This window comes from Oncorhynchus tshawytscha, linkage group LG05, assembly GCF_018296145.1.
Source record: "Oncorhynchus tshawytscha isolate Ot180627B linkage group LG05, Otsh_v2.0, whole genome shotgun sequence".
Taxonomy (NCBI): domain Eukaryota; kingdom Metazoa; phylum Chordata; class Actinopteri; order Salmoniformes; family Salmonidae; genus Oncorhynchus; species Oncorhynchus tshawytscha.
This window is the reverse complement of record NC_056433.1, coordinates 36,418,570-36,436,931: the sequence shown is the minus strand read 5'-3', so window position 1 is coordinate 36,436,931 and position 18,362 is coordinate 36,418,570. Positions and strand designations below refer to the sequence as shown.

The 18,362-nt window shown below is 42.1% G+C and overlaps 1 protein-coding gene across 3 annotated transcripts in view; it reads left to right on the top strand.

Moving 5' to 3' along the window:
* Window positions 1-18,362, top strand: part of LOC112241085 (1-phosphatidylinositol 4,5-bisphosphate phosphodiesterase beta-1) — a 239,217-nt gene that overhangs the window by 163,891 nt on the left and 56,964 nt on the right. For all 3 annotated transcript variants that reach the window (XR_006083419.1, XM_042321857.1, XM_042321858.1), the window contains exons 14-19: window positions 2,371-2,542; window positions 4,083-4,169; window positions 4,815-4,885; window positions 5,087-5,183; window positions 5,440-5,524; window positions 6,004-6,128. Coding sequence is in view for 2 of the 3 variants with exons in the window: in XM_042321857.1 (XP_042177791.1) it covers window positions 2,371-2,542; window positions 4,083-4,169; window positions 4,815-4,885; window positions 5,087-5,183; window positions 5,440-5,524; window positions 6,004-6,128 (637 nt within the window). In the remaining variant the exon portion in view is untranslated. The remainder of the gene's footprint in view (window positions 1-2,370; window positions 2,543-4,082; window positions 4,170-4,814; window positions 4,886-5,086; window positions 5,184-5,439; window positions 5,525-6,003; window positions 6,129-18,362) is intronic.

Below are 18,362 nucleotides of genomic sequence, written 5' to 3'. Positions count from 1 at the left end.
CCATGAGGCCACGAGAGGTTTTGGTCATTGACTGCAAGGAAAGGGCCGCAGCTCAGGAAGTTGTTAAGCGTATGTGTGGGCCCGTGTGCATGCCTGCATGCTTGCGTGTGATAACAGAATCCGTCTTCTAGTGCGCCATCATTAATGGGCATCAGCAGTGTGATCCAGCAGAACAGAAATGTATCACATGAATTAACCAGTGTTGTGCTTTCTCAAGCCTGCTCTCTAGAGAGAGAAAGTGTTTGTGGATACACTCCCACTCTCCCCAAAGGAAGCATATTCAGGAGTGTAGAACGTTTTGAAGCTGTAGACTAAACGCTTTTGAAGCTGCAAACTAAACGCTTTTGAAGCTGCAAACTAAACGCTTTTGAAGCTGCAAACTAAACGCTTTTGAAGCTGTAAACTAAATGTTTTTAAAGCTGTAAACGAAATGCTTTTGAAGCTGTAAACTAAACACGTTTGAAGCTGTAAACTAAACACTTTTGAAGCTGTAAACTAAACACCTTTGAAGCTGTAAACTAAACACTTTTGAAGCTGTAAACTAAACACCTTTGAAGCTGTAAACTAAACACCTTTGAAGCTGTAAACTAAACACTTTTGAAGCTGTAAACTAAACACCTTTGAAGCTGTAAACTAAACACTTTTGAAGCTGTAAACTAACACCTTTGAAGCTGTAAACTAAACACCTTTGAAGCTGTAAACTAAACACTTTTGAAGCTGTAAACTAAACACCTTTGAAGCTGTAAACTAAACACGTTTGAAGCTGTAAACTAAACACTTTTGAAGCTGTAAACTAAATGCTTTTGAAGCTGTAAACTAAATGCTTTTGAAGCTATAAACTAAACACTTTTGAAGCTGTAAACTAAACGCTTTTGAAGCTGTAAACTAAATGCTTTTGAAGCTATAAACTAAATGCTTTTGGAAGCTGTAAACTAAACACTTTTGAAGCTGTAAACTAAACACTTTTGAAGCTGTAAACTAAACACGTTTGAAGCTGTAAACTAAATGCTTTTGGAGCTGTAAACTAAATGCTTTTGGAGCTGTAAATTAAACACTTTTGAAGCTGTAAACGAAACGCTTTTGAAGCTGTAAACTAAACACTTTTAAAGCTGTAAACTAAACGCCTTTGAAGCTGTAAACTAAACGCTTTTAAAGCTGTAAACTAAACGCTTTTGAAGCTGTAAACTAAACGCTTTTGAAGCTGTAAACTAAACGCTTTTAAAGCTGTAAACTAAACGCTTTTGAAGCTGTAAACTAAACGCTTTTGAAGCTGTAAACTAAACGCTTTTGGAGCTGTAAATTAAACACTTTTGAAGCTGTAAACTAAACGCTTTTGAAGCTGTAAACTAAACGCTTTTGAAGCTGTAAACTAAACGCTTTTAAAGCTGTAAATTAAACACTTTTGAAGCTGTAAACTAAACGCTTTTGAAGCTGTAAACTACATGCTTTTGGAGCTGTAAATTAAACACTTTTGAAGCTGTAAACTAAACACTTTTGAAGCTGTAAACTAAACGCTTTTGAAGCTGTAAACTAAACACTTTTGAAGCTGTAAACTAAACGCCTTTGAAGCTGTAAACTAAACGCTTTTGAAGCTGTAAACTAAACGCTTTTGAAGCTGTAAACTAAACGCTTTTGAAGCTGTAAACTAAACGCTTTTGAAGCTGTAAACTAAACGCTTTTGAAGCTGTAAACTAAACGCTTTTAAAGCTGTAAATTAAACACTTTTGAAGCTGTAAACTAAACGCTTTTGAAGCTGTAAACTAAACGCTTTTGAAGCTGTAAATTAAACGCTTTTAAAGCTGTAAACTAAACGCTTTTGAAGCTGTAAACTAAACGCCTTTGAAGCTGTAAACTAAACGCTTTTAAAGCTGTAAACTAAACGCTTTTGAAGCTGTAAACTAAACGCTTTTGAAGCTGTAAACTAAACGCTTTTAAAGCTGTAAACTAAACACTTTTGAAGCTGTAAACTAAACACTTTTGAAGCTGTAAACTAAACGCTTTTGAAGCTGTAAACTAAACACTTTTGAAGCTGTAAACTAAACGCTTTTGAAGCTGTAAACTAAACACTTTTGAAGCTGTAAACTAAACACTTTTGAAGCTGTAAACTAAACACACTGCCAAACCAACTTGTAGTGGCCTTTTTTTCATTCAGTTCACTAAGCCTTTCACACTATGACCAGCAACTTCTCATCGTCACAACACTACATTTGTTTTGATACCCTTGCCGACCACACACACCCACCAACATCATCATCAGTAGGACCTTTGCTTGCGTGTTACTTTCACGTAAAGAGTAACTCATGTCTCTCCCTCTCTCTCTCAATCTCTCGCGCCCTCTCTCTCCCTTCACCCCTCTCTCGTTGTCTCTAGTTGGAACCAGGGGTGCACCTGCCCAGTCCTATGGATCTGACGGGAAAGATTCTGGTGAAGAACAAGAAGAAACACATCAAGACATCGAGCACCAAGAAGAAACTGTCAGAACAGGCCTCCAACACGTACAGCGACTCATCCAGTGTGCATGAGCCTTCTTCTCCCAGCACAGGTATGGGACACACACACACAGCAGCAGCAGCAGAAAAACACGTCTCTTGTAGGCCGTTCACACACAGAGGGTGGTTATTTGATTTATAATAAAGTGCAACGCTGCGAGTCAGCAGAAGTGCTGGTGGGAGAATTGCTTGCCAATCATAAATCCTACATCTTGTAGTAAGAGATGGCTGTAGTTGCTCATCCATCGCTTTCATGGCCCTCTCCATCAGTGAGCTGTGTTATTGACTATTTCATATACTCATACACTCCCAGTCCCACCCCAGGCACACACACTCACTGGTGGGGCCGAAACTCTAGCTCTGGTGCACATGCGTGTATATCAACCTAGGCGTGTGGTGTGTGTTTGTGTGTGTGTGTGTGTGCCAGCCTGCCTGCTTGCCTTCATGTGTGTGAGTGTGTGCTGTCTTCCGTGTGTGTGTGTGTGTGTGTGTGTGTGTGTGTGTGTGTGTGTGTGTGTGTGAGGATTAGTTTTATAACTACCCAGTAGACAGCCCTGCTGTACCAGGGCCAGGCAGGCGGGCAGGATCGATGCTCTTAGCATTCCCCTTCACACAGAATCACCCGGCATCCATCAACAGCAGCCTACTGGGGCTTCCAGCCACGCGCCACACTCATACACTAGTACACACTGCCCCCTGCTGGTAGACTCACAGACACACACTATGTCCCACACTACTGCAGTCCATGCTGATTTCTGAAGGATTTCACAGACAAATCCAATCACATTTTATTTGACACATGCAGGTGTAACTAACAGTGAATGGTTACAGGCCCTTTCCAACAATGCAAAGAGAAAGAAAATAGAGAAATAATAGAAAAGTAATAACACATAATAAATATAATAATACAAGTAATAATAAATACAGAATTAGTAGCGATAACTTGGCTATATACACGGGGTACCAGCACCAAGTCGATGTGCAGGAGTACGAGGTAATTGAGGTAGATATGTAGGGATAAAACTATTAGACAACAGGATCGATAAGAAACAGCAGCAGCAGCATATGTGTTTAGTCAATTTAACTAACTATTTAGCAGTCTTGTAGCAGTCTCCCACGAGGGTTCACTCTGGTTGAGATCTGGCTACTGAGACACACACAGCCTTTAAACCATATGCTCCTCTGAGACCCCTCTTTAAAAGTCACGGAGATCTCTTCTTCTAGCCATGGTAGCCAAAAGAATGGGCAACCAAGCATTTTTATACATGACCCTGAGCATGATGGGATATTAACCGCTTAATTAACTCAGGAACCAGACCTGTTTGGAAGCGCCTGCTTTCAATATACTCATTTACTCAAGTGTTTCCTTTATTTTGTCAGTTACCTGTATATCCCGTGAGAGCTGGTGGAGGGAGAAATCTTTGGTGACGGCTTCATTGTGATGGCTGGAATGGAAATAGTTTCCATGTGTTTGATACTCTTCCATTCATTACAGTTCGGCTATTACACTGAGCCCATCCATCCGATTTCAGGAGATACCAGCCTGCACTGTGTATATCACATATTGGTTACTCCTTATTTGTTGTCCACCAGGGTCGGCCAACCAGGAGATGACCGAGTCCTCCCAGCCTCTAGAGGTCGCTGAGCTCAGCCTCCGACCACAGGGCAGGAAGTCCATTGGTGAGTCATGCCCATGGTCACACCATCAGATAGATACCCCTCAGTTACTTGGTCCTAAAACAACCCTTAGTAGCCTTAGTTCTATAACCGATTCCAGGGTTTCCATAATTCAGTCCTCGGGTCCCCAGGGGGTGCACCTTTTGGTTTTTGCCCTAGTGCTACACAGATGATTCAAATGATCAACTAATCATCGAGCTTTGATTATTTGACTCAGCTGTGTAGTGCTAGGGCAAAAAACTAAACGTGCACCCCATGGGGTCCCCAGGACAGAGTTTGGGGAACGCTGACCTAGTCACTTCCTTAGTTTCTTCCTGGCCCTATTCCCTTTCCCTAGCTCCTTCGCTTAATTCATTTTCCTATCCTATCTAGGGTTGCATTCTGGGAACTTTCAATAAATTCCCTGGTTTTCCACAAATTCCCTTCTAATTCCAGGTATACTCCAACCAGGATTTCAGGAAAAACAGGGAATTTACTGAAAGTTTCCAGAATTTTACAACCCTGTCCCAAGCTCCCTTCCCCCTTTTCCTTTCCCTAACGTACCCGCTAAAACTCCAAACCCTGGCGGTTGCTTTCTGATAATACAGCCTTCTGAAGTCACTAGCATGTAGCCAGAGAAGCTAACTTAAACCTGCCCTTGTCTTTCAGGTGAAGTTGAGGCAGAGAGTGACGATGATGATGATGACGATGATGACTGCAAGAAGGGGTCCATGGATGAGGTAAGTAGCCCATCTTCCTTCTTTCTCCAGCAGCCTCAGGTGTCTCCTGTTTAATGTGTGCTGAGGCTGCCCCCTAGTGGAGATTCACAGAAAGACACTTTTACTCTTGAGCTATGTCCCGACAGCCAAACAAGGAGAGTAAAGGAGGGGAGACGAGAGGAAGCTGTTCTCTCTCTAACCGTGTGTCATGTGATCCTCCAGGGTACAGCGGGCAGCGAGGCGTTTGCCACAGAGGAGATGTCCAACCTGGTCAGTTATGTCCAGCCAGTCAAATTTAACTCTTTCGAGGCCTCCAAAAGTAAGCCCTTCACTCCTGATCACAACTCAACACCTATTTAGACCACACCTATTCCGAAGAACAACACCATACACACTCATTTGAATATTCCATGTGATTGTGAACCACAGGTTTTTGGCTCAAGTTAGTTGTTCTGTTACAGATTCACTCTTTCAAATGTTGCTGCATGTTTAAAAAAAAAAAACAACAACTAGTAGAATCAATTCCATAAGTTATGCCATTTTCAACATGAATTTGCCAATCAATCAATTTCCAGAGATCAATCGGAGCTACCAGATGTCATCGTTCGTGGAGACCAAAGCCTTGGAGCAACTCACCAAGTCACCTGTGGAGTTTGTCGAGTATCCTTCCCACTCCGTGTGGATGATTGACGTAAAATGTCTGTTCAAATCTTTTCCATTTTTTGAAACTGTCCCGAGTGAAGAAGTACATCAACAGCAATGTGAACTTGTAAATCACCTTCCCTGGTTAAGTAAAAGTAGGGAGACCGGGGATCAAAGTAACACTTTTAGGCATATGCTTACTATGAAAACATTATTTGAGTTAGATTAATCATATTTTTATTCAAAACAAATGTGTCAATAAATGAAAAATTAATTGATGGATTTTAACCAAACTTCTTAGGCTCGTAGTAATACTAACCAAGCATTAGCACATTGACGAACAGTTATTTCTCATTTGAGTTGAGTTATTAAGCTGTTACATCTGACCCTGTGTTACTTTGTTCCCCGGTCTCCCCTATCCGTGTAAGTACTAGATATCTCAGTGCAGAAGGTAAAACCCCTCTCCAGATGTCCTCTCCTTAACGGAGCGTGTCCAGGTATAACAAGCTGCAGCTGAGTCGTATCTATCCTAAAGGCACCAGAGTAGACTCCTCCAACTATAACCCTCAGCTCTTCTGGAATGCAGGCTGTCAACTGGTGGCCCTGAACTTCCAGACCATAGGTAAGACCTGATTCGTTTCACACTAGACAATAGGTAAGACCTGATTCGTTTCACACTAGACCATAGGTAAGACCTGATTCATTTCACACTAGACCATAGGTAAGACCTGATTCGTTTCACACTAGACCATAGGTAAGACCTGATTCGTTTCACACTAGACCATAGGTAAGACCTGATTCGTTTCACACTAGACAGTAGGTAAGACCTGATTCATTTCACACTAGACAATAGGTAAGACCTGATTAGTTTCACACTAGACAATAGGTAAGACCTGATTCGTTTCACACTAGACCATAGGTAAGACCTGATTCGTTTCACACTAGACCATAGGTAAGACCTGATTCGTTTCACACTAGACAATAGGTAAGACCTGATTCGTTTCACACTAGACAATAGGTAAGACCTGATTCATTTCACACTAGACAATAGGTAAGACCTGATTAGTTTCACACTAGACAATAAGACCTGATTCGTTTCACACTAGACCATAGGTAAGACCTGATTCGTTTCACACTAGACAGTAGGTAAGACCTGATTCATTTCACACTAGACAGTAGGTAAGACCTGATTCATTTCACACTAGACAATAGGTAAGACCTGATTAGTTTCACATTAGACAATAGGTAAGACCTGATTCGTTTCACACTAGACCATAGGTAAGACCTGATTCGTTTCACACTAGACAGTAGGTAAGACCTGATTCATTTCACACTAGACAATAGGTAAGACCTGATTCGTTTCACACTAGACCATAGGTAAGACCTGATTCGTTTCACACTAGACCATAGGTAAGACCTGATTCATTTCACACGAGACAATAGGTAAGACCTGATTCGTTTCACACTAGACCATAGGTAAGACCTGATTCGTTTCACACTAGACCATAGGTAAGACCTGATTCGTTTAGCACTAGACCATAGGTAAGACCTGATTCGTTTCACACTAGACCATAGGTAAGACCTGATTCGTTTCACACTAGACCATAGGTAAGACCTGATTCGTTTCACACTAGACAGTAGGTAAGACCTGATTCATTTCACACTAGACAATAGGTAAGACCTGATTCGTTTCACACTAGACCATAGGTAAGACCTGATTCGTTTAGCACTAGACCATAGGTAAGACCTGATTCGTTTCACACTAGACCATAGGTAAGACCTGATTCGTTTCACACTAGACAATAGGTAAGACCTGATTCGTTTCACACTAGACAATAAGTAAGACCTGATTCGTTTCACACTAGACAATAGGTAAGACCTGATTCATTTCACACTAGACCATAGGTAAGACCTGATTCGTTTGGCACTAGACAATAGGTAAGACCTTATTCGTTTCACACTAGACAATAGGTAAGACCTGATTCGTTTCACACTAGACAATAAGTAAGACCTGATTCGTTTCACACTAGACAATAGGTAAGACCTGATTCATTTCACACTAGACCATAGGTAAGACCTGATTCGTTTGGCACTAGACAATAGGTAAGACCTTATTCGTTTGGCACTAGACAATAGGTAAGACCTGATTCGTTTGGCACTAGTCAATAGGTCAGACCTGATTCGTTTCGCACTAGACAATAGGTAAGACCTGATTCGTTTCACACTAGACCATAGGTAAGACCTGAATCATTTCACACTAGACCATAGGTAAGACCTGATTCGTTTCACACTAGACAGTAAGTAAGACCTGATTAGTTTCACACTAGACAATAGGTAAGACCTGAGTCGTTTCGCACTAGACCATAGGTAAGACTTCCGGCGCCGACAGAGATGGCCACCTGATCGCGTTCCTAGGAAACTATGCAGTTTTTTGTTTTTTTTACGTGTTATTTCTTACACTAGACCCCAGGTCATCTTAGGTTTCTTTACATACAGCCGACAAGAACTACTGAATATAAGATCAGCGTCAACTCACCATCAGTACGACCAAGAATAGACGATGCGGATCCTGAGTTCTGCCTTACAACCAGTGTAACCGAGTGGATACATGCAGCGACCAAAAAAAAAAAAAACGACTCAGAAAAAGAGGGAAACGAAGCGGTCTTCTGGTCAGACTCCGGAGACGGGCACATCGTGCACCACTCCCCAGCATTCTTCTTGCCAATGTCCAGTCTCTTGACAACAAGGTTGATGAAATCCGAGCAAGGGTAGCATTCCAGAGGGACATCAGAGACTGTAACGTTCTCTGCTTCACGGAAACATGGCTCACTGGAGAGACGCAATCCGAAGCGGTGCAGCCAGCGGGTTTCTCCACGCATCGCGCCGACAGAAACAAACATCTCTCTGGTAAGAAGACGGGCGGGGGCGTATGCCTTATGGCCAACGTGACATGGTGTGATGAAGGAAACATACAGGAACTCAAATCCTTCTGTTCACCTGATTTAGAATTCCTCACAATCAAATGTAGACCGCATTATCTACCAAGAGAATTCTCTTCGATTATAATCACAGCCGTATATATCCCCCCAAGCAGACACATCGATGGCTCTGAACGAACTTTATTTAACTCTCTGCAAACTGGAAACGATTTATCCGGAGGCTGCATTCATTGTAGCTGGGGATTTTAACAAGGCTAATCTGAAAACAAGACTCCCTAAATTTTATCAGCATATTGATTGCGCAACCAGGGGTGGAAAGACCCTGGATCATTGTTACTCTAACTTCCACTAGACGCATATAAGGCCCTGCCCCGCCCCCCTTTCGGAAAAGCTGACCACGACTCCATTTTGTTGATCCCTGCCTACAGACAGAAACTAAAACAAGAAGCTCCCACGCTGAGGTCTGTCCAACGCTGGTCCGTTTCAAGCTGACTCCACACTCCAAGACTGCTTCCATCACGTGGACTGGGAGATGTTTCGTGACAATAAGTAAGACCAGACAACAACATTGACGAATACGCTGATACGGTGTGCGAGTTCATTAGAACGTGCGTTGAAGATGTCGTTCCCATAGCAACGATTAAAACATTCCCTAACCAGAAACCGTGGATTCGTGGCAGCATTCGTGTGAAACTGAAGGCACGAACCACTGCTTTTAATCAGGGCAAGGTGTCTGGTAACATGACTGAATACAAACAGTGCAGCTATTCCTCCGCAAGGCTATCAAACAAGCTAAGCGCCAGTACAGAGACAAAGTAGAATCTCAATTCAACGGCTCAGACACAAGAGGTATGTGGCAGGGTCTACAGTCAATCACGGACTACAGGAAGAAACCCAGCCCAGTTTCGGACCAGGATGTCTTGCTCCCAGGCAGACTAAATAACTTTTTTGCCCGCTTTGAGGACAATACAGTGCCACTGACACGGCCTGCAACGGAATCATGCGGTTTCCTTCACTGCAGCCGAAGTGAGTAAGACATTTAAACGTGTTAACACTCGCAAGGCTGCAGGCCCAGACGGCATCCCCAGCCGCGCCCTCAGAGCATGCGCAGACCAGCTGGCCGGTGTGTTTACGGACATATTCAACCAATCCCTATACCAGTCTGCTGTTCCCACATGCTTCAAGAGGGCCACCATTGTTCCTGTTCCCAAGAAAGCTAAGGTAACTGAGCTAAACGACTACCGCCCGTAGCACTCACATCCGTCATCATGAAGTGCTTTGAGAGACTAGTCAAGGACCATATCACCTCCACCCTACCTGACACCCTTGACCCACTCCAATTTGCTTACCGCCCAAATAGGTCCACAGACGATGCAATCTCAACCACACTGCACACTGCCCTAACCCATCTGGACAAGAGGAATACCTATGTGAGAATGCTGTTCATCGACTACAGCTCGGCATTCAACACCATAGTACCCTCCAAGCTCGTCATCAAGCTCGAGACCCTGGGTCTCGACCCCGCCCTGTGCAACTGGGTACTGGACTTCCTGACGGGCCGCCCCCAGGTGGTGAGGGTAGGCAACAACATCTAAGACCCGCTGATCCTCAACACTGGGGCCCCACAAGGGTGCGTTCTGAGCCCCCTCCTGTACTCCCTGTTCACCCACGACTGCGTAAGGCCATGCACGCTCCAACTCAATCATCAAGTTTCGGACACACAACAGTGGTAAGACCTGATTCAACAACACGAGACGGCCTACAGGGAGGAGGTGACCTCGGAGTGTAGGTGTCAGGAAAATAGACCTGATTCGTTTCAACTCAGACAAAGGTAAGAGATGATTGTGGACTTCAGGAAAGACCATAGGGAAGACCTGATCCACATCGATGGAACAGTAGTGGAGAGGGTAGCACCTTTTAAGTTCCTCGGCATAGACATCACAGACAAGACCTGATTGGTCCACTCACACAGACAGCATCGTAAGGAAGGCGTAGCAGCGCCTCTTCAACCTCAGGAGACTGAAGAAATTCGGCTTGTCACCAAAAGACCACAAACTTCTACAGATGCACAATCGAGAGCATCCTGGCGGGCGGTATCACCGCCTGGTATGGCAACTGCACCGCCCTCAACCGTAAGGCTCTCCAGAGGGTAGTGAGGTCTGCACAGACGCATCACCGGGGGCAAAGACCTGCCCTCCAGGACACCTACACCACCCGATGCTACAGGAAGGCCATAAAGATCATCAAGGACATCAGACCATAGGTAAGACCTGTTCACCCCGCTGTCATCCAGAAGGCGAGGTCAGACAGGTGCATCAAAGCTGGGACCGAGTAAGACTGAAAAACAGCTTCTATCTCAAGGCCATCAGACTGTTAAACAGCCACCACTAACATTGAGTGGCTACTGCCAACACACTGTCAATGACACTGACTCTACTCCAGCCACTTTAATCATGGGAATTGACCTGGGAAATTATGTAAATATATCACTAGCCACTTTAAACAATGCTACCTTATATAATGTTACTTACCCTACATTGTTCATCTCATATGCATACGTTGATACTGTACTCTATATCATCGACTAGATCCTTAGGTAAGACCATGTATCACTAGCCACTTTAACTATGCCACTTGGTTTACATACTTATCTCATATGTAATCATCTACTGTATCTTGCCTATGCTGCTCTGTACCATCACTCATTCATATATCCTTAGGTAATACCTTTATCCCCTTACACTGTGTATAAGACAGTAGTTTTTTTTTGGAATTGTTAGTTAGTAAGACCTGTTATTACTGCATTGTCTAGGAACTAGAAGACAAGCATTTCGCTACACTCGCATTAACATCTGCTAACCATGTGTATGTGACAAATAAAATTTGATTTGATTTGATTTGAAGACCTGATTCGTTTCACACTAGACAGTAGGTAAGACCTGATTCGTTTCACACTAGACAATAGGTAAGACCTGATTCGTTTCACACTAGACAATAAGACCTGATTAGTTTCACACTAGACCATAGGTAAGACCTGATTCGTTTCACACTAGACCATAGGTAAGACCTGATTAGTTTCACACTAGACAATAAGACCTGATTCGTTTCACACTAGACCATAGGTAAGACCTGATTAGTTTCACACTAGACAATAAGACCTGATTAGTTTCACACTAGACCATAGGTAAGACCTGATTCATTTCACACTAGACGATAGGTCAGACCTGATTCATTTCACACTAGACAATAGGTAAGACCTGATTCGTTTCACACTAGACAATAGGAAAGACCTGATTCGTTTCACACTAGACCATAGGTAAGACCTGATTCGTTTCAAACTAGACACTAGGTAAGACCTGATTCGTTTGGCACTCGACAATAGGTAAGACCTGATTCGTTTTGCACTGGACAATAGGTAAGACCTGATTCGTTTCACACGAGATCGTAGGTAAGACCTGATTAGTTTCACACTTGACAATAGGTAAGACCTGATTCCTTTCCGACTAGACAATAGGTAAGACCTGATTCATTTCACACGAGACAATAAGTAAGACCTGATTCGTTTTACACTAGACAATAGATAAGACCTGATTCGTTTCACACTAGACCATAGGTAAGACCTGATTCGTTTCACACTAGGAAATGGTAAGACCTGATACGCTTACCACTAGACCATAGGTAAGACCTGATTCATTTCACACGAGACAATAGGTAAGACCTGATTCGTTTCACACTAGACAATAAGTAAGACCTGATTAGTTTCACAGTAGACAATAAGTAAGACCTGATTCCTTTCACACTAGACCATAGGTAAGACCTGATTCGTTTCACACTAGGAAATGGTAAGACCTGATTCGCTTCCCACTAGACCATAGGTAAGACCTGATTAGTTTCACACAAGACCATAGGTAAGACCTGATTCGTTTCACACTAGACAATAGGTAAGACCTGATTCGTTTCACACTAGACAATAGGTAAGACCTGATTCGTTTCACACTAGACCATAGGTAAGACCTGATTCGTTTCACACTAGACCATAGGTAAGACCTGATTCGTTTCACACTAGACAATAAGTAAGACCTGATTAGTTTCACACTAGACAATAAGTAAGACCTGATTCGTTTCACACTAGACCATAGGTAAGACCTGATTCGTTTCACACTAGACAATAAGTAAGACCTGATTCGTTTCACACTAGACAATAAGTAAGACCTGATTCGTTTCACACTAGACAATAAGTAAGACCTGATTAGTTTCATACTAGACAGTAGGTAAGACCTGATCGTTTCACACTAGACCATAGGTAAGACCTGATTTGTTTCGCACTAGACAGTAGGTAAGCCCTGATTCGTTTCACACTAGACCATAGGTAAGACCTGATTAGTTTCACACTAGACAATAAGACCTGATTAGTTTCACACTAGACAATAGGTAAGACCTGATTCGTTTGGCACTGGACAATAGGTAAGACCTGATTCGTTTCACACGAGATCGTAGGTAAGACCTGATTAGTTTCACACTTGACAATAGGTAAGACCTGATTCCTTTCCGACTAGACAAAAGGTAAGACCTGATTCATTTCACACGAGACAATAAGTAAGACCTGATTCGTTTCACACTAGACAATAGGTAAGACCTGATTCGTTTCACAGTAGACAATAAGTAAGACCTGATTCGCTTCCCACTAGACCATAGGTAAGACCTGATTCGTTTCACACTAGACCATAGGTAAGACCTGATTCGTTTCACACTAGACACTAGACAATAGGTAAGACCTGATTCGTTTCACACTAGACAATAGGTAAGACCTGATTCGTTTCACACTAGACCATAGGTAAGACCTGATTCGTTTCACACTAGACAATAGGTAAGACCTGATTCGTTTCACACTAGACAATAGGTAAGACCTGATTCGTTTCACACTAGACCATAGGTAAGACCTGATTCGTTTCACACTAGACAATAGGTAAGACCTGATTCGTTTCACACTAGACAATAGGTAAGACCTGATTCGTTTCACACTAGACCATAGGTAAGACCTGATTCGTTTCACACTAGACCATAGGTAAGACCTGATTCGTTTCGCACTAGACAGTAGGTAAGACCTGATTCGTTTCACACTAGACAATAGGTAAGACCTGATTCGTTTGGCACTAGACAATAGGTAAGACCTGATTCATTTCACACGAGACAATAGGTAAGACCTGATTCGTTTGGCACTAGACAATAGGTAAGACCTGATTCTTTCACACTAGACCATAGGTAAGACCTGATTCGTTTTACACTTGACAATTGTTAAGATCCGATTAGTTTCACACTAGACAATATGTAAGACCTGATTCGTTTCATACTAGACATCAAGTAAGACCTGATCGATTCACACTAGACATAGGTAAGATCCGATTAGTTTCACACTAGACAATACGAAAGATCTGATTCGTTTCACACTAGACAATATGTAAGACCTGATTCGTTTCATACTAGACATAGGTAAGACCTGATTCGTTTCACACTAGACAATAGGTAAGACCTGATTCGTTTCACACTAGACAATAGGTAAGACCTGATTTCACACTAGACAATAGGTAAGACCTGATTCGTTTCACACTAGACAATAGGTAAGACCTGATTTTTCACACTAGACATAGGTAAGACCTGATTAGTTTCACACTAGACAATAGGTAAGACCTGATTCGTTTCACACTAGACAATAGGTAAGACCTGATTCGTTTCACACGAGACAATAAGTAAGACCTGATTCGTTTCACACTAGACAATAGGTAAGACCTGATTAGTTTCACACTAGACCATAGGTAAGACCTGATTCGTTTCACACTAGACAATAGGTAAGACCTGATTCGTTTCACACTAGACCATAGGTAAGACCTGATTCGTTTCACACTAGACAATAGGTAAGACCTGATTCGTTTCACACTAGACAATAGGTAAGACCTGATTCGTTTCACACTAGACAATAGGTAAGACCTGATTCGTTTCACACTAGACAATAGGTAAGACCATAGGTAAGACCTGATTCGTTTCACACTAGACCATAGGTAAGACCTGATTTGTTTCGCACTAGACAATAGGTAAGCCCTGATTCGTTTCACACGAGACCACAGGTAAGACCTGATTCGTTTCACACGAGACCATAGGTAAGACCTGATTCATTTCACACGAGACAATAGGTAAGACCTGATTCGTTTGGCACTAGACAATAGGTAAGACCTGATTCTTTCACACTAGACCATAGGTAAGACCTGATTCGTTTTACACTTGACAATTGTTAAGATCCGATTAGTTTCACACTAGACAATACGAAAGATCTGATTCGTTTCACACTAGACAATATGTAAGACCTGATTCGTTTCATACTAGACATCAAGTAAGACCTGATCGATTCACACTAGACCATAGGTAAGACCTGATTCGTTTCACACTAGACAGTAGGTAAGACCTGATTCGTTTCACACTAGGCAATAGGTAAGACCTGATCGATTCACACTAGACAATAGGTAAGACCTGATTTGTTTCACACTAGACAGTAGGTAAGACCTGATTCGTTTCACACTAGGCAATAGGTAAGACCTGATTCGTTTTCACACTAGACCATAGGTAAGACCTGATTCGTTTCACACTAGACAATGGTAAGACCTGATTCGTTTCACACTAGACAATAGGTAAGACCTGACGTTTCACCACTAGACAATAGGTAAGACCTGATTCGTTTCACACTAGACAATAGGTAAGACCTGAGTTTCACACTAGACAATAGGTAAGACCTGATTAGTTTCACTAGACAATAGGTAAGACCTGATTTCGTTTCACACTAGACCATAGGTAAGACCTGATTCGTTTCACACTAGACAATAGGTAAGACCTGATTCGTTTCACACTAGACCATAGGTAAGACCTGATTCGTTTCACACTAGACAATAGGTAAGACCTGATTCGTTTCACACTAGACAATAGGTAAGACCTGATTCGTTTCACACTAGACAATAGGTAAGACCTGATTCGTTTCACACTAGACCATAGGTAAGACCTGATTCGTTTCACACTAGACCATAGGTAAGACCTGATTCGTTTCACACTAGACAATAGGTAAGACCTGATTCGTTTCACACTAGACAATAAGTAAGACCTGATTCGTTTCACACTAGACCATAGGTAAGACCTGATTCGTTTCACACTAGACAATAGGTAAGACCTGATTCGTTTCACACTAGACAATAGGTAAGACCTGATTCGTTTCACACTAGACAATAAGTAAGACCTGATTAGTTTCACACTAGACAATAGGTAAGACCTGATTCGTTTCACACTAGACCATAGGTAAGACCTGATTCGTTTCACACTAGACAGTAGGTAAGACCTGATTCGTTTCACACTAGACAATAGGTAAGACCTGATTCGTTTCACACTAGACAATAAGACCTGATTAGTTTCACACTAGACCATAGGTAAGACCTGATTCGTTTGGCACTGGACAATAGGTAAGACCTGATTCGTTTCACACTAGACAATAGGTAAGACCTGATTAGTTTCACACTAGACAATAGGTAAGACCTGATTCGTTTCCACTAGACAAATAGGTAAGACCTGATTCATTTCACACTAGACAATAAGTAAGACCTGATTCGTTTCACACTAGACAATAGGTAAGACCTGATTCGTTTCACACTAGACCATAGGTAAGACCTGATTAGTTTCACACTAGACATAGGTAAGACCTGATTCGTTTCACACTAGACAATAGGTAAGACCTGATTCGTTTTTCACACTAGACAATAGGTAAGACCTGAGGTTTAAGAGGTAAGACCTGATTCATTTCACACTAGACAATAGGTAAGACCTGATTCGTTTCACACTAGACAATAGGTAAGACCTGATTCGTTTCACACTAGACCATAGGTAAGACCTGATTCGTTTCACACTAGACAATAGGTAAGACCTGATTCGTTTCACACTAGACAATAGGTAAGACCTGATTCGTTTCACACTAGACCATAGGTAAGACCTGATTCGTTTCACACTAGATAATAGGTAAGACCTGATTCGTTTCACACTAGACAATAGGTAAGACCTGATTCGTTTCACACTCGACCATAGGTAAGACCTGATTTGTTTCGCACTAGACAGTAGGTAAGCCCTGATTCGTTTCACACGAGACCACAGGTAAGACCTGATTCGTTTCACACGAGACCATAGGTAAGACCTGATTCATTTCACACGAGACAATAGGTAAGACCTGATTCGTTTGGCACTAGACAATAGGTAAGACCTGATTCTTTCACACTAGACCATAGGTAAGACCTGATTCGTTTTACACTAGACAATAGGTAAGATCCGATTAGTTTCACACTAGACAATACGAAAGATCTGATTCGTTTCACACTAGACAATATGTAAGACCTGATTCGTTTCATACTAGACATCAAGTAAGACCTGATCGATTCACACTAGACCATAGGTAAGACCTGATTTGTTTCACACTAGACAATAGGTAAGACCTGATTCGTTTCACACTAGACAGTAGGTAAGACCTGATTCGTTTCACACTAGGCAATAGGTAAGACCTGATCGATTCACACTAGACAATAGGTAAGACCTGATTTGTTTCACACTAGACAGTAGGTAAGACCTGATTCGTTTCACACTAGGCAATAGGTAAGACCTGATTCGTTTCACACTAGGCAATAGGTAAGACCTGATCGATTCACACTAGACAATAGGTAAGACCTGATTCGTTTCACACTAGACAATAGGTAAGACCTGATTCGTTTCACACTAGACAATAGGTAAGACCTGATTCGTTTCACACTAGACAATAGGTAAGACCTGATTCGTTTCACACTAGACATAGGTAAGACCTGATTCGTTTCACACTAGACAATAGGTAAGACCTGATTCGTTTCACAGTAGACAATAGGTAAGACCTGATTCGTTTCACACTAGACAATAGGTAAGACCTGATTCGTTTCACACTAGACAATAGTTAAGACCTGATTCGTTTCACACTAGACCATAGGTAAGACCTGATTCGTTTCACACTAGACAATAGGTAAGACCTGATTCGTTTGGCACTAGACAATAGGTAAGACCTGATTCGTTTCACACTAGACAATAGGTAAGACCTGATTCGTTTCACACTCGACCATAGGTAAGACCTGATTCGTTTCACACTAGACCATAGGTAAGACCTGATTTGTTTCGCACTAGACAGTAGGTAAGCCCTGATTCGTTTCACACGAGACCACAGGTAAGACCTGATTCGTTTCACACGAGACCATAGGTAAGACCTGATTCATTTCACACGAGACAATAGGTAAGACCTGATTCGTTTGGCACTAGACAATAGGTAAGACCTGATTCTTTCACACTAGACCATAGGTAAGACCTGATTCGTTTTACACTTGACAATTGTTAAGATCCAATTAGTTTCACACTAGACAATACGAAAGATCTGATTCGTTTCACACTAGACAATATGTAAGACCTGATTCGTTTTCACTAGATTCGTTTCGTTTCACACTAGACCATATGTAAGACCTGATTCGTTTCACACTAGACAATAGGTAAGACCTGATTCGTTTCACACTAGACAGTAGGTAAGACCTGATTCGTTTCACACTAGGCAATAGGTAAGACCTGATCGATTCACACTAGACAATAGGTAAGACCTGATTTGTTTCACACTAGACAGTAGGTAAGACCTGATTCGTTTCACACTAGGCAATAGGTAAGACCTGATTCGCTTCCCACTATACCATAGGTAAGACCTGATTCATTTCACACGAGACAATAGGTAAGACCTGATTCGTTTCACACTAGACAATAGTTAAGACCTGATTCGTTTCACACTAGACAATAGGTAATACCTGATTCGTTTCCCACTAGACCATAGGTAAGACCTG